Consider the following 17,556-nt stretch of genomic DNA (forward strand, 5'->3'; position numbering starts at 1 on the left):
GTGGATTGCATCCACACCCTGCTGCAGTGATCTGCAAGATGACCACCGGATTCGTTTTTCTTTTTTTTTCTTTTTCTTTTAGGTAATGCTCGGCGTGCCCTCACACTGTAGCATCGGCCCCTCTGGCCGATGTACACTCGACCACAACCTAGTGAAATCTTGTACACCATGTGCGTTACATAGTGTAACCATGAGCATGGTTCTTTGCTGACAATTTCTTTTCATCGGGCAGCAAAGCACAGATTTGTGCTAACTTGCATGGAGCAGAAAACACAACTGCGACATCATTAGCACATTTCAAGGTAAAACAATGTATTCTTTCAAATGCTAACCAACTAAGAGGGTCCAACCACACCATATCAGAAGACTACTCCGCTAATACTCGGCATGCACGTAAACAACTAATCGAGTTCGGCAAGTCGCAGCAGAAGCCTTTTAAAATTCGGTACGACAAACTAATCATGGAGAACAGAACTTACAAGTATGATAGCACTACAAATAGAGTTATGGCAACTTCATAGCCACCATCACGTATTACTGCAAAACCAGATAATATCCCTGTATCATTTGTTTATACTAACATTAGAAGCTTGTCGCCCAAACGCGAAGCACTCTGTAGCCTCATCGATTCTTCTGATTGCAAGCTCCTCGTACTAACAGAAACGTCTCTGAATTCCACCGTCGATAACACAGAGCTCAATTCATTCCTCCCTAATTTTGATATGTTTAGGCGGGATCGTGTATGCAAATGCGGAGGAGGTGTTCTGATCGCTGCTCATCGCAGCCTCTGGTGCTCCGTTGTCAATATCACTTCACGCCTAGAAATTTTATTCGTATTGTGCAGTACTTGGTACCTACAAATTATTATCGGTGTATGCTATCGACCCTAACTATGCTAACACTCCCTAAAATGTTGCAAAACAATCCAAAACAATTCTGGAAATACATTAGCCCAAACAACCGTAAACCATTGTTATTATATGATAACAACAATAACCATGTTCCCGACCATAAGGTACCTGAAGTACTAAACTCTCTCTTCTCTTCCGTGTTCACTTCTGAACCTAACACTGACCTTCCCGACTGTCCTTACCTCAACCACCCAACCATGCCAGACATAACCCTTGAGGCATACGGTATCACCAAGCTAATAGAATCCCTCAAATTAACATCCTCGGCCGGCATCACTGGAATCAATTCGATAATGCTCAAGAACACTGCGCACATCTCTAGTGTATTCTTGTGCCATATCTTTCAGCAATCATTATCATCTGAAGTGGTGCCGCAAGACTGGAAAATAGGTAAGATAATTCCAGTACCAAAGAAAGGATCATCACCATCGTGCCACAACTACCATCCAATTTCCCTCACCAGTGTTTGCTCCAAACTAATGCAGCATATAATTTATTCTCATGTTGTCAAGTATTTAACATCCGCTAATTTAGTTAATCCTAATCAACATGGTTTTCAGAAAGGCATGTCCATCAAGACTCAACGAGCTCTCTTTGTTAATGATATCAGCTCACACATTGATCAAACGTACCCATAGATGCCCTCTTCCTAGATTTCCGAAAGGCTTTCGACAAGGTTCCTCATGAACGGCTCTTCCTAAAACTATCGCGTCTTAATCTTAACCCTTGTGTTCTCCAATGGATACGCAACTTTCTGACTAACCGTCAACAGTTCGTTTAAGCTAACCAATGCTCGTCTAATTTATCACCCGTTATCTCCGGCGTGCCGCAAGGCACAGTCCTGGGGCCGCTACTCTTCTTAATATGCATTAACGACTTACCGGGAGGTTGTTCTTACAAAATTCGTTTATTTGCTGATGATTGCGTAATATATCGTCCTATTACTAACGACGCTGATTCTCGTGCTTTCCAGTCCGACCTTAACGTTACTGAAACTTGGTGTAATAATTGGCTCTCAACGTCAAAAAAACGTCGCTAGTTACTTTCCACCGTCGCCAATCATATATTTCAGCTAACTACGTTATCACCGGTTCTGAAATATGTGATGTGACTTCTTATAAGTACTTAGGTATTAACTTGTCCACTAACCTCGGTTGGTCCTCACACATCTGCAGCATTAGCAATGATGCCAATCGTGTACTACGCAACCTGCGCCGTAATCTACGTCTTGTCAACCCCTCAGTAAAACTACTCGCATATTTAACACTTATTCGACCCAAACTGGAATACGCATGCTCAGTGTGGGACCCATACCAGTCTAACCTGGCAACAGCACTGGAATTCATACAGAATCGCGCAGCAAGGTTCATGCATTCTGACTACTCGTACCACATTAGCATCACTAAAGTTCAGTCTTCTGTGAACCTTCCAACCCTCGAACACCACCGCACAACAGCAAGGCTGTGTCTCCTTTACAAATTTTATCACTCGCTGCTTCACCAGACCGACATCACGCCTGCGCATCGCACTTCATCCCGTCATAGCCATTCAAAGGCTGCTTATCCTCCTCCAGCTCGCACCACCGCTCATCTTAACTCTTTCTTCGTTCTAACAGCGAAAGACTGGAATCATCTACCTGCTGAAGCGGTGCACCACTCCAGACATTCATCGTTCAAGGAATTCATTGAAAATATGACCTAAATATGCCCACCCCTCATGTAAAACCCCAAATGGGGCATTTGAGGTATGAATAAATAAATAAATAAATAAAATATCTGTTAGCCATCTTAAGACTGAGTAAAATTTTGTGCAGGTAGGGAATACCCTGCAGTCAACGTTTATCCTTTTCCATTTTTGGCCTGGGTCCTTCTTCAGGTCCGGCAATACTGAGTCGCATACAGCAGTGATAAGAGGAAGGAAATCGAGGAGCACCAAAGCGTTCTTCCTGATTATTCAAACTTTCTGAGATCGTGTGGCAGCAGTTTTTTTTTTTTTTTTTTTTTTTTTTTTACTAGGTAAGCTTTCACACCTTACATTGCGAAACCCATTTTAACAAGTTTAGTTAAATCGTTCCCTACGGGTCATTCCCGCAGGTCATTCCCTGCAATCACAAAATTTCATACAAGCTTAAGCTCGGGTGCTGCTATCTAAACACATTTAAAAGGAAAATTCGTTTTCCTCGGCAACCACTGCACCAAATTTGACGAAGTTTACTGAATGTAAAAGAAGAAGGTAAAATCTAATGACTGTTGGTTTCGGGCTTTTGATTTAGGCTGTCAATTTTTTATTTAAGAATTGGCAAAAATAGTAAATTTTTAGAAAACTAAACTATCCGGCTTACAACTCTAACTCAGCAATGCAAAATGATACCATAATACTAGTAATTACATATGATAGTACATCTAGAACGGACGAAATTGATGTGTTACACTTGAATCTAAAGATATTTAGTATTATAGAAATACAGCTTTTGCAGAACCCTTGTAGACAACGTAACGAATTCGCGCAAGATATAAATTGACATATCCAATTTTCCGCTTTGAACAATCTAATGGATGCCGTTTACAGAACCGCGATATCTGTTCTTGATGAGGAGATGTTAATTTATAAACTTCGTTCTTTTATTTTATTTCGAGCTTTCAAATTTCTGAAAATCCAGCTAACAAAAATTCAGGCCCTAAATCGAAATTCCGCTTTTAACAGTCACTAGAATTTAAGCTTCTCTCTCAAATGCAACAAATTTCATTAAAATCGGTCCAGGAGTTATCACAGAAAAGCGTTTCTGCGTTTTACAGGTGTTTGAATAGGACGCGTCGGAGTTGGGCCCGAGCTAAAGCTTCCTCATAAGAAGGTGGCTAACAGATATGATGTTGCAGTTGTATTTTCTGCCCCATGCAAGTTAGCACAAATCTGCCTTTTGCTGACCAATGAAAAGAGTGAGTGAGTGAGTGAGTGAGTGAGTGAGTGAGTGAGTGAGTGAGTGAGTGAGTGAGTGAGTGAGTGAGTGAGTGAGTGAGTGAGTGAGTGAGTGAGTGAGTGAGTGAGTGAGTGAGTGAGTGAGTGAGTGAGTGAGCGAGCGAGCGAGCGAGTGAGTGAGTGAGTGAGGAAACTTTATTGCAAGTCCGGCGAGGACGCGAACTCGTCGCGCACCTGGCTAGTCCCACGTCTCGACCGGCAGGTCTAGTCCACCGGCCCGGTAGCGGGCACGCCGGACGGTCAGGATTTGCTTTTCTAGAGCGGGGCTAAGCAGAAGTGAGTCCCACTCCTCCTTGGCGAACTTGGGGCATGTCGACCCGCACTCCCAGAGCATGTGCGCTAAAGTGGAGGTCTGCCCGCAGGACCGGCAGGCGTCGTCGCAATACACGTCGGGTATCGCGACGACGCCTGCCCGTCCTGCGGGCAGACCTCCACTCTAGCGCGCATGCTGTGGGAGTGCGGCTCGACATACCCCAAGTTCATCGAGGTTAGTGGACAAGTTAATACCTCGTGGATACCTCGTGGAGTTTGATACCTGGTGGAGAGCGGCAGACACGGATATGTGCTGGTCAGTAGAAGTCTAAGCGAAACGGCTTGTGCCCTATTCAACTTGGGGTGAGGGGGTGGAATGAAAGGAAAACATTGTGTGCAACGAAGCATGCTCATCGTTACACTGATTGTGTAACGCACGTGGGGTACAAGATTCCACTTTGTTGTGGCCGAGTGCACATCGGCCAGAGGGGCTGATGCTACAATGCGAGGACACGCGAGCATTAGCTAAAGTAAAAAAAAAAACTAACCCGATGGACATCTTGCAGATCACTGCAGCAGGTGCGGATGCACACCACATTTAGATCAGACGGCTTTGCTTAAGCATGCGCAAACAAAAAACAGAGAGGGAGATAGTAGAGGCAGCGCACCTTGGGAAAACTGGTGTTGGCTGCGTAAGTGCTTCTGGTTTGAATATTACAGAAAAAGAAATGAAGTTTCGGTATGGTCCCATTTGATACTTTACGTTTGTGATAACATTTTGGCATGCATAAATGTTTTTATGTTCTTTCCAAATGAAATAGTTGGAAGTCAGCGGCAGTCCGTGTCGCTTCTGTGTTTCTTTCCTCTCTCTGTTTTTACTGCGCTGCACAAGCTATATACAACCAAAATCTAGAACACCAACTTTTATTATTAGCACAATACCGTAGGATTTTCAAATGAGTCAGCCCGTTTCATGCGCGATGTGTCCACGTAGAAACACCACCACTCGTTGCAATGACAGCACACATTCATGTGGGTTGAAGAATTCAGATTTCAGCGACAATCCACGCGCGTCAACTTTGGCGGGTTTTCAAGAGGTCTCTGATCATTTTACGATGCACGCATGAAACGGCTGACATCGTAGCAACACAATGAACCAACTGAAACGCTTCCAAAACGCTCAATGACAAAACAAATAGGTCGTATGTAGGCGTGATGCTGGTATTTGCAGTCGAAAACAGTCGGCAGAAGATTTAGCGATGCATCGCTAGAGTGCTGGGAATGGCCGCACACTCGCCGTGGTTACGGCCTGATTTTCCTCGTATAAGAGAAACAAATAAGCCTGGCCTGTAGTAACCCCCTTGCAATCGCAGCTCAATCACGGGTGTTTGTGAGCCTCCTGTAAGCTGTACAAAGTACTGTCCCTGAGAAAGTCCAATAAAAATATTAAGCACACTGCATTCATTAAATACGAGCATGAGATCTTGTTTACCATACGCATCTTCAGAATCAAACAGATTCCGTTGTGATCTTCAAAATTTCGAAGCGAAGTTGTGAACATGGTGTCCATGTCAACGGCAACGGTTGAGATCTTCCCCATTCAAATGCCAACCGTCCTTCGCTGCACGATAGCTCCCACATAAGCTTGAATATTCTGCGCGAAGAAATGAGGCTCAATTGAGCCTTGACAAATTCCAGGATATCCAGGGTGTCGGTACCTGTAAGTCCAAGAAAGCCGAGATAGTTGGGATAAAGCCTGTGGGAAATGTGGAAAGCTTCGTCAAGAAATTTCGAAGCATAGAAGACAGCACACATTGCAAATTGTGCTTCACTGCTCGTTGTTCAGGAACGCTCGCCTGAAGCGCACATCTGCCCTTTGCTGGCGCTGGCAAGCAGGCTTAGTCTTTGCACGCCAATATTTCTCTTCACGCCTCGTGAGCGTTTCAGAACATCACTGTTGCTAGGGCGATTGCTGCAGCAGGAGGAGGAGGAAATAAAGAGAGAAAGCAGGGATGTTAACCAGAAATGCGTCTGGTTGGCTACCCTACTCTGGGGGACGGGAAAGAGCTAGGGACTAGAAAGATAAGATAGAGAGAGGGATGGGAGGGGAGGAAAGTCGCGGTGAGCTCGCGCACGCATGCTGCATATTTTTCGAAATACCATCTCGCCTAAGCATAAAAACAGGTGCAGAATTCAGAAACCTCTTCTTTAGTAAGTAATGTTTGCCACTGACCGGCACCTTCGCTATTATGTCAAACATCATGATCGGCTGGCATGTGGTGTCTTACGAACTACTTTAGCGTAAGAACATTCTTTTTTAATACGGGCCCAGTTTTCTAACACAACCTAAAGATAATGAAAAGACTGGAAAAAACAAGTTACCTATCAATAATTACTTTGCCAAGAAACCTTAGTGTTCTTTTTCCTATCTCCTCACGCAGTGCGTTGATGTTCCAGCTTTCTAATCGCTCGAGATCGCATCTGTAGAACTGGTAACAGACGCTCTCCTGAAGGGGTTCAAACGACGTATCGACTCCGTAATCATAAACCCATCCCTAGCGCTTCTACGAGTGTCGTGCCGCCACCTTGATGTCATTAGGTAGCATGCGAGGATTTATTAGAAACAGGCCTTCTCTTTAAGATCACATGCCACGTGACGCCATCGGGCAAAAAAGAATGTTCCACATCTGCCCACCACGGCTCTGAGTGGCGCTGGCTAACACTCCAAGTGCTGTATTTAGTAAATAGAAATACCCAACTTAGTGGACGAATCGATGGCTGTCGCCGTAGCACAATTGGTAGTGCAACGCACGCGTAATGCGGATGTTGTGGGTTCGGCTCCCACCGGCGACAAGTTTCCTTTTCGTCCACTTTCATTTCCCTTTTTATTATTTTCTACGTTCCAATTTCAACCACAATTAATTTCCCCAGCGCTATCCTTGGCTTAATTGTCTGTTGGCGTTATGTGGTCATGATTAACAGAATCGAGCCCCTAGGTACCCCTTCTCTCGTTTATTCACATAAAAAGGCTTGCTTATGAAGTCATCGCTCTCATGCGAATCGCAGCGAAACAGTGCTCAAAGGCTGAGATAAATATATTGACAGGCTGAACGTGATTGAGGCGCCATTCTACATAAAACATGATGATGATGACGATGATGGTGATGATGATGGTGATGATAATTTTAATGAGAGAAGCTGCTAAGTCCAATGTCAATGTTTTAATATATCGCAAGATGACACCAGTGCATAAAAGAAAAAAAAGAAGTATCCTACATTTGCCAGCTTTGTTTACATTGTTTCCTGTTTTCTTATAGTGAAACAACCAGAGAGACCTAACTTGTTACACCACCGAAAGACAATTGCTTTAAGCTCGTCAAATCACTAGCTTTTAGAGTGCTTCATTGTACAAATTAAACAAAATGCCAATCTATGTAACTACCCATTCTCATTCATACTTCCCGATTCAGGATTTTCTGAACTGTTCTTTCGAAGGTTCCCGTACACACAGGTGGAAAAAAGAGTGCCTCATTTGCTTAATACTATGGTAGCTAAGGTATATGCAACTATATTGTGATCATGATGCGAGGTGTCTAATCAGTATATGTCCAAGATTAAAGAAGAAACATCAGTTTGTTGGACACATTTGCATTTTGGTACATGGGATCACTTGACTTTATTTTTCCTTATAACTCATGGAATGTTGAAGGTATAGTGAGGAAATTTGATAGGACGAAGAGAAAAGAAACCATACAGAACAAAACTCCCGCTGACCGGCAACTAAATTTTAAGGGAACAAGCACCAACCATTAATAGTCATGTCGAAAACAAAGGAAATCATCCGGTTTGACGGGCATGCGCACAGGTGACACTAGAGACAAGTGTTTGTCCTGAAATGACATCTAAGCAAGCGATGCTATTTCTGGATAAATGCATGTCGTTTATTACCATAATGTTTCTTTGGCAGAAGTCGACAGGAGAGACAACGTTATTTGTAACCATCCAAGATTCAGTTGCCCCATGCTGTGCACAATTTTTGTGCATGAAGCCGTATTCAGAGACTCAAGTTTAGGTGCAAATTGCATTGCAGGCATATTGATCTCCACAAATGTCTTTTCAGCATTCTTGATTGATACTGCCTTTTCTTGATGCGAATTTCGTGGTTCTAACCTAATCAAAATTTTCTAGTTTTCCGCATTCACAAATTGCTCGCTCGTGGCATATATTCGGCTCTGTTTAGAGTTTTTTTTTTTTCCTGGGAAGCCTAAGTAATTCACTTCAAATGTCAGCTCATCTGTAAGTCGAATGGTGTAACCTTCCTGGCTCCTGAAGAAATGGTCGAAACATCATCTCATGCGTCTGACACCTACCATTCAGACGTTGTACTCAAAGGGGTAGCGCTATAGCTCTCTCTCTAAACTGACTGGGAAGTTAGACGATATATAGAAGCCAAGGTCCGCGACTCTGTGCACGTAGCGACTCTTTACTCTTGCAAATCAAGCATCGAGGCTGTATCAAACATCGCTTGACGTTGCAGTCAATATGGATATGACAACCTCGTACATCATTGTGAGTAGATATCACGTAGCAATAAATTAACCCGTCAGTGAGTTCCAAACATAAGCTGATGAAAGCAAAAGGATTCGAGCAGGAGTTATGGCTTCGCACGGAGGCAAATGGAGCTCAAAAGTCAAAAGCTCTGGCTGTCGCAATCGTAGGCCCTGTGGCTCAGTCACGAAGTTCAAGACTTTCTTTTCTTTTCCCTATACGTCATCACGAATGAAAGCAAAGAAATAATTTTGGGTCACTGGTGGGACAAGAGGCAAAAGCAGAACAAAAACAAAAATATAAATCAAACTCGCTGATCAAAGAATTAATATCTTTCCTGGCGACCTGATGCGCAACGTTCCATTAACGAGCACAGTCAATGAGAGCCATAAAAGCAGCTGCTATTGCAGGGGAAACGCACATCAGTGACGCACGTTTTGTCTAAGTAATAACATGCAGTACTGGGAAAGGCACAATTCGTGCAAGTTATCTTTCGAAAGGACGGACACCAGACCTGCGCACGGACGTGCGACTGATTGTTCATCTGGAAGCGGCAGAGCAAGCCAGTGCCCGTGGCAGCTGCTCGTGCTCGGCGCACCTTATTTCCAGCAAGCTAATCAGCGGCCGCGATAAAAGCGGCGCGAAAGATGCGCTGACCAACACTCACCGGCTGCCTTTATCAGGACAGCCAGCAATACGACGAGAGCCTATAGTTGCGAGTCACTCGCGAAGCGTTTCACAAAGAAAAAGTTGTGAAATGAAATTGGTTGTCCCATTTGCCAATGAAAGCCGCAGTATTCATCAACGCTGCTCCGAGTGCGAAACGCGTTCGCAAGCCGCGACAGCGGTTACATCGCCCTTCGCAGCAGCTCCAGACTCGTTCGGAAGTTACGTTCAAGAACCTTCAATACTCGTTTGTTGCATGCAAATATGTGAGACGTTGACGGAGACGCAGCCATCACTGCGATCTAGCATGAAAAGGGAACTCGTGTCCTACATCATCACCGATTGCTCCCCCACCCCCCACATTCCGCCTTAGCAAACAGCGGACGCACGGAACTTCGCGTGAAACTCGAAACGCAAATCACGTGCCTATTTATAACGCGCCGAAAAGTCGCACGTATAAGCAAGGCATAAAGATTTCTCGCAGAGCTTCTGCGGAGTACCCGAAGCCCGCCAGCTGCCGAGATCCGGGCCAGACATGCGACTCGCGTTACTCTTGGCCGCCTCGCTGGCATTAGTGGGAACGGTCGCAGGACGCGGCCGACCCAGGAAGGACGGTCAAGTTGACGGATGCGCTGGCGCTTCCCACAACAGACGCCCTCTCATGGTGCCAAGATCAGAATTCAGGAAGTACCTGGGATTGGCCTTCGAATTGGCGACCCGTATCTCAATGCTCAGTAGAAAGATATACCACTTCCGGCGCATCGAGCAGATTCGGTGGCAGGTAAGACCCGCGCAGTTTCGTTATACAGTCACCATCGAAACAAAATACGCAGACTCGACGCACGCTTTGAAATTTATGTGAAGCGAGGCTTTCGTGAAGATGCCAGTTATATGCTATAAAACTACATTCGATGCGTGCAGTCGTTTTCATTTTAATCGGGTGGTGCGTGTGATCTATCGCAAACTTTATGCCCCGCGCCGGTCGTAACCTTAATGTTGTGCGACGTTTCTGCTTATGCACGATACCGCTTACAAGCTATGGCGAAATGCTAACACCAGATTCGGCGAATAGACGATGTAAGACATTGGCACAACGATTGCACGAGGACTAGGGCGATGTTTGATGTTAGTAGAGGGAATAATGGTAACGATAAGTGTAGAAGACAGAACCACGACACATACTTAAGTACAGCAGAATCTCGGTAAACGGACATCGCTTAAACGGAATTGCCGATTGAATGGAACAACATCATCTACATTGGTTGTTTTTGTATTCGCATACAGCAGAAATAAAAAAAATTTCTCAATCAGAACCAAAATTTTCGCAACTCTCATTAAACGGAACCACAGAAGCAAGCTCTAAAGTATTCATTTTCGTTTTCAGAAAACCCCAAAATCAATTTATTTTATGTGACACCTGATGTCTATGCAGAAAACCATCCTTAGAAAGCGTGGCAAAGACTCGAGCAAGCAAAATTTTTATAGATATTCAATGCATCGCATGCTGCAGTCCGGACATCTTGGCGGCACTGCCCCTTGCCCCTTTGACGCCCGAAATAAGAACTAGAAAACTTTCGGATACCTTACAGCGTGCCATTCGATAATTTGGACTCCACCAGCTCGTCACTCATTTAAATGAGAAGCAAACTGGTCTTCGTGAATGCCACGCCTAGCCGCAAGCGACGCAATAATGTTACATCGCAGCGCGCCAGAGGACTTGTGGTAGCTGAAGCCTCAGATATTCGCGTCAAGAATTCGCAGACGACAGTTCGAGTGATGGGGTGTTTCACTCAGCTAGAATGGCATTACGAGCCAGGTGGATCCAGAGGAAGTTTTCATGCGGTGGCAGCATCATTGGTGCTCCAGACGCTAAACAACAACAGAGAAAATGGCAAGCGCGAACTTCGTATATGAAGTTGTTTACTTGTGCGCTGTATTATGCATTCGATAACACGAGTGTAGGTGAGCCAGTTCGTACATGTGGAATCATGGATTCGCTTTACTCTGTCAATTTTGGCGTCGTTCTGGTCATTTCGGTCTGCCCTTGCCGTGGCTTCGAAGCTTTGCGTTGAAGCCGCAAAGTTGAGCAGACGCTCCCGCGACACTTCTGTAACCGCATGGTAGTACTGCGGTAGGCAGTGACTTGTATAGTGAACATCACCATAGTTGTGCAGAATAAGCGGACTCTCACTCATACTCACTGTGCTCCCTCACGCCGGCTATGGACTCACTCACATTCATGTACACTCGCACTCGTCGGTGCTCACTCGCCAACACTCACTTGCGTTCATGGCCACTTACATTCACACTTACTCATACCTACCCACATACGTCCACACACTCACTCGCCGTCAATCCGTCTTGTTGATACGTTCACTCACCGTCACTGACTTTCGTTCGTACTCACGTTAACCGGCACTCACTCCATCTCATACTCACGCCCGTTCATACTCAGTGGAAGTGATAGCGACAGCAAAGTATCAGGAAATTATACGAAGTAAGGTTCCTAGTTTTATAGGCCGTGTGAATTGCAGTAAACATTCGATTACTAACTAAACAAGAATGCTGAACGCACGCACGCATAGACAAACATGAACATATCTCACTCGATGACCGTGACCACTCGCTTTCACAACGTTGAAGTAGCGAGCAATGCCAGCAGTGCATGGGGAGAGAATGCCTCGTGCTGCCGGCATGAAGCCACTAAGAATCTCGGCTTGCTCTTAGCGCTGGCACGCGCCGCAGGTGACCTCCGAGATACGGCGCGCTGGCCACGAGTATGCGCTTAGCCGCGCGAACAGCCACGCGTATCCACGGCCGGGCTACAGGAGGATATGCGCAGCCTCCTCCCTTGGTACACGCTCGATCATGTGACTTTCCTTGGAGGCGCGGGAAAACGGCGCGCATCAAGCCATCATCATTCTCTGCTCACCCTCGCACCCGCAGCATGCAGTGCGATGGCCGCTCATTCATATCTCACTTGGCCTTTATACGGAACCTCACGGCGACGGCGAAAGTTCGCCTGGAGTCTCCGCACAGTCGGTATTGCAATAATTATATTTTCTATAATAGTTCCGTTGTAATAGCCTGTCTCATTGGTCAAGGGGCAAGAGTACGTGTGTGACCGAAGAGCTGCCACACTATATGCGCTTCCAAATCTCGTAGGGTTGCGTATTCGTTGCCCCCGCGGCTGTCAATGTCTCCACTCGCTCAGCGCAGTCAGCAGTTGAAAACGCATTCACGGATCGTGTTGTTCTTGTTGTTGTTGTTCTTCCTGCCTGCCTGATGGAGCGAGCTCACTACTTTATTAATTCGCAGACCAAGTCCAGACTCATTATGAAGATTAGGAACCTCTCCTCCAGCTGCAAAAATGTGCCTTGGTATCCGTACCATGTCGCGCAGTGCAAGCCGGATTACAGGAAGGTGAGTGGAGCCATGTCACTGCGAATGCGGAGGTTGCTAAATATAAGATTTTTCTTCGTTTAACCTCACAGCTGCTTTCTCTCTGGTCACGTCAAGGCTAAGATCGATTTCAAGGTACATACGTAAGGCGATATAAAAAGACGGAAGCAGGTTTAGGATGCGTTAAACGTAAAAATGAGTGAAGCCCGAAACTGTGGAATGTCGAAAGACACATAGACCAATATAAAGAGTTGTTAATGTTAATAAGGAGTGATCATTTCTGAATTTACGAAGCGATTTCGTCATGACTGCAGCAAAAGTTCGCACTCCGGCCTATGACGCCGAGCATAACAGAACGCCTGCTGAACATATACACACAAGCGCCTCAAAAGGATCAGGATATATCCAGCTACTGACGTGTCACTTCGCGTTAATTGCATAAGCTTTTTCTATGCGTGTTTTCTTCACACAGGGCGCCGCAACATGTTGGGCCACGATGGACTTGCTGCCCAGATCACTAAAAGTAAAAAGAATATATAGACCAACGTGCCGGTAAGCCCCCTTTAGTGTAGTACTCATGCATGACGTGAATAGCCACCTGTGTTTATGTATTTATGAGTGCATTTATGTATGCATAAAATACATAACTGTTTGCTTTGCCGGAGGATTTGAGGATCGTTATGCGTGACGACGTAAGTTCTCGTTATACTAACCTACTGATCAACCCTATCATCCATTTACTTCACTCAATCGATTTAATGATAACTTTATCGCCCACCTAACGAACCCAAGTGGAACAGGGCGCTACCTGCGCAATCCTTTCCACGTTCATTAATTGTCAGTCTTACTTCAGTAGGGTACAAACTTGGGCCGGTTGGCGCAGCATACTTGAAATTCTGAAATAATTCGAACTACGTGCTGTGTTAAAACTCTACATGTTGTGTGCCATGTGCTGTGTTCATATGTGTGTTAGTCGTTCTTCTCTGTGTATTTCGTCTGAGCACTGGTCTTCCAGAATTTGGTTAATCTTACTGTTCACAATAAAAATATAGTTACGTTGATATCATTTTTGTCATGTCAATTTTGTGAAGAATTTATCCCAAGTAATAAGACACCCAGTGAGCAAAAAAGTTAATCTGAAATAACAAAGAACACAAAAGCATGATATTGATGAGGTACGCGTGATGTACACTGCCCGGTGCGAACGTTATCGTTGTTTTTTTGTCTCCTTCGCCACTCAAAGCCACAATGTGACGACGACGCAGCGAATGCGGCTGGGGTGTCCTTATATTTTCTATCGCAATAAACAGGAACAACAAACTGGCAACTTTTGCAAACCTTCAAGGTCCGACAAGGGTATATCCATGACCTCCGATATCGCGCGCAGTGTCAGAGGCCACGGATATGTAAACGTAGTTTCCTACTATGTACGAATCAGGCACGTACCCAGTGGGCTAGGGGGGGGGGGAGGGGGGGGAGGGGGGGGGAGGGGCATGGTCATGGGGGCTCCCTGAATTCAAATAAAAAAAAAGCTACTTTACTTCGCAACTTTACAAGGCGAAAAAGCGTCATCCAAATTAAGCGTCATACCCTCCCCCGCCACCATTCCCCGCACACAGTCCTAAAGCGCCGCCAAATCAATCTTGAGACTTGAAAGCCATTCGGCGGTCAACATTTTGCTGCCTTTTTAACTCCTTTTGGGTAGCGGTAGCTATCGGCGTCTCCTGGGCTGCGAAGGCAAGTTTCCTCATCCATTCGGTGCCCGCGCGATTATTTCGAGATGCGTTCAGTTGTCACCACCTATTGCAACGGTCACGCGCATCGCCGTTGCTTTGTTAGTTCAACCTTCTTTGTCTAGACTGATCCAGGGTCCAGGAAAGGGATTCAGTTCGTAGTCAGCTGGTCTGTATGCTCGTGGAACGAGTTGCGGCCGGAGACAAAGCCAGTTGCGTTTAACTTTTCCTTTTCCTCCATTCTTTTCTCGAGTGACACCTCGCCGCGACGCTGGCCGCATACCCGTGATATAGGTTTGATAAGGTGGAAAATAAAATAATCCGAAACATCGTCCATCATCAAACCCTGCCTGTACGGGACTGGCGGCCACGCGTCGTTACGCAACTTCCCAAATAACTATACGAGTCGGTTTTGGCACTTGGTAGAGCAGCAAACGAGGGATACAGAAGAACTGATTGTTCCGCAAATATACATTTCTCTATCATTCTTCCAGATCTAATTAAAAAAAAACGCTACTAGAAATCTTTATTTTACACTTTCGCTTTTTTACTTGTTCTTGGCAGTGTTCTTCCTGCGCTTCTTTCCTGCACGAGTCCATTTGATGTGGTTCCTTGTTTGTAAAGCAAAATAGAGGTGGATCTCACAGGCGTATACCTGTGAGATACACTTTATTTCTCTTTTGCGGGTTTACGCATCTTTATGGCGAACGGTGGGCATCACTCACGCTTGTACTAGTAAGGGTACCCCCTCCCCTTATTTGCACAGAAAACTTGCCTTGGGTTGCCCCTCCCCCGAAAAAAAAATCCTAGGTATGCCTGGTATATAAATATTATTACTAGAGAGAAGTCTGGCGCTGCGGTCGATCAGCTATCACGGGAATGATGGTTAGTGCGTGCATCAGTCTATAATCTCCGTTCTCGGAGGGCTTCGGACGTCCTTGTGGCTTTAATGACTGTGCTTCACCTACCCTTATCCACCTGGATGTTAAATAAATCCTAGTTTCTTAAATGAATAAGGGCGATAAATGTATGCGCACATGTTTAATCAATGCGAAGTGTTGGTTTTATGACGCTAATTTTGTTGGAAATCGTGAATTTTCAATGTGACAAAAATGCTTGAAGCCGCTGAAGGACGAAATTTAGGCAAAACCGTGCACCAACCGTAATTCCCACGACGGCTGAAACGCCATGTTTGCAGCTCCTACATTAACTAGCTGCATACTTCGTTCTAGTAACTTTTGTCGGAAACTGTGTGGGTCCATGATCGTGAAAGTACAATTCATTCATGACGTCACGATGACGTTACCACTCAAACGAAGTTGAACGATGGCGATGGCATGGACGTGGAAGTGTAGAATAGTTGCAGGAAAGGAGGACACAAAGGGCAGTGATTCTCAGCAGATGGCTTGCAGCCGCATTAAACACCGGACGATGCTCTGAGCAGGGTCCTGTAGCGCGTAATAACGAACTTAGTCGTTGCAGTTACTGCTTTTTTTTTTCCTCACTTTGCGCTGTGCGCTTTTCTTCATACGCATGATCCAGATTGATTGGGCATACAAATTTCCCTAATGCATGGAACTTTCTTTTGTATGCAAGTGCAGCGCGCGAACGACCGGCCCCCGCATTGGCGATCGGCTCGTTATCAAGCCGATCGCTATCGCGCGTGGGGGAAGCGCCACGCGCGATGACGAGGAAGAAGAGCGTTCAGAATACGGGTCCTTCTCGGGAAGGGCCATTTCTCGCTCCTAACGTTTCTTCAACCTTGTTTTGCAGGGAATTTAACAGGAGTACACCGAGATGGCCAGGCACGTCAAATCGCCGCTATTAGCTCCGCTGCATATAGAACATCGTCTCAGCGGTTTTTGTCACCAGCTACGTGCAATTTTATTGATTGCGTGCCCACAATAAAGGAAAGAACGCTTCAGCGACGTTTCTTTGATTTCATTCTTTTGTTTCAATTACCGAACCGCATCCTTGGCCACAAAGAGAGCACTCTTTTTCTAAATAATTTTTTTCAAGTGGAATCATTCTAACGCTGTGATATTAACCATCCAATATTACACAAGAATAAAGCAAGGCAACATCTTCGTCATTATGAATGCGGTATCACTCTGGCTCAACCTAAAAAAAAAAAGGGGGGGGGGGGGGTCAATTTTCCCTGTAGCTCTGACGCTGTCCCTGAGGAAACAAAAATCCCCGATGTTATACCTGCTATATGCACACTCTCAGAAACTTTAATATTCACAATGAGAAGACCCGCCTAGGAAACCAACGATGACAGGTTACGAGCAAAACACCCTGACATTAAAATTACACTAAATAGAAACACTAGATCACTTTAGAGTGATGAAATGGACTTCAATAACTGATGTTAATTTCGCGACAACAGGCTGTTGTATGTTTCTTTCTTTCTTTCTTTCTTTGCGCTGATACTCGAGCGATTGGTACGCTATTGACATAAAGTAAGTCGACTCAAAACCTGGTGCGTAAAGCTGCTTGGTTCATTCAGAATGAAATGTATACGCGGAGGCCATCAAAATTCATGACGTCACGGAGAGATGGTGCGGGAACTTGAATATGACGTCGCCATCCGTCTTCGGGCTTTGCATCTTCTCTAACCTATTAAGCCTCCTGCTATGGCAAGCCTGAGTTATTAGTGTGGTTAGACGGGTAAGTTAATAATACCATTCAAATTATTTTTCTCTTTAGTGCCACTTTAAGGGTCCGTTGAAAATACCCCTTCATTGTAGTGTCCGAGCACCGACATTGACAGCGTCATAGTAGGAACGTATGGCTTGTGGGAGACAAGCCCCTGAATCGGCAACAGAGGACATCCTTAGCGCTATCGTGGGGGCAGTGAAAGGAGAAGCAAGTTCTAGGCATGGCTAGGGCCTGCAGACCACGACCTTCCCCACGTAGGCGATCAAAGTTGGATATCAGAATATAGGCAATGTCTGTGCATTGCTAACAAGACGACCAGCTCAGGCTATCGGAGGGTTTGGCATGAGAGCCTAGACATGAACCTCTGCACTGACGTGACCAAGCATCGATTGTCACTGGCGCGGCAG

At 45.4% G+C, this 17,556-nt stretch overlaps 2 protein-coding genes across 2 annotated transcripts in view; one reads left to right on the top strand and one right to left on the bottom strand.

Moving 5' to 3' along the window:
- Positions 1-17,556, bottom strand: part of LOC126533226 (uncharacterized) — a 106,074-nt gene that overhangs the window by 58,017 nt on the left and 30,501 nt on the right. The window lies entirely within an intron of this gene.
- Positions 9,810-16,412, top strand: LOC126533247 (uncharacterized). Its single transcript, XM_050180522.3, has 4 exons — positions 9,810-10,134; positions 12,672-12,776; positions 13,228-13,307; positions 16,262-16,412. The coding sequence occupies exons 1-4, from the start codon at positions 9,889-9,891 to the stop codon at positions 16,314-16,316; spliced, it is 486 nt and encodes a 161-aa protein (XP_050036479.1). The 5' UTR covers positions 9,810-9,888; the 3' UTR covers positions 16,317-16,412.

This window comes from Dermacentor andersoni, chromosome 7 (assembly GCF_023375885.2).
Source record: "Dermacentor andersoni chromosome 7, qqDerAnde1_hic_scaffold, whole genome shotgun sequence".
Lineage (NCBI taxonomy): Eukaryota > Metazoa > Arthropoda > Arachnida > Ixodida > Ixodidae > Dermacentor > Dermacentor andersoni.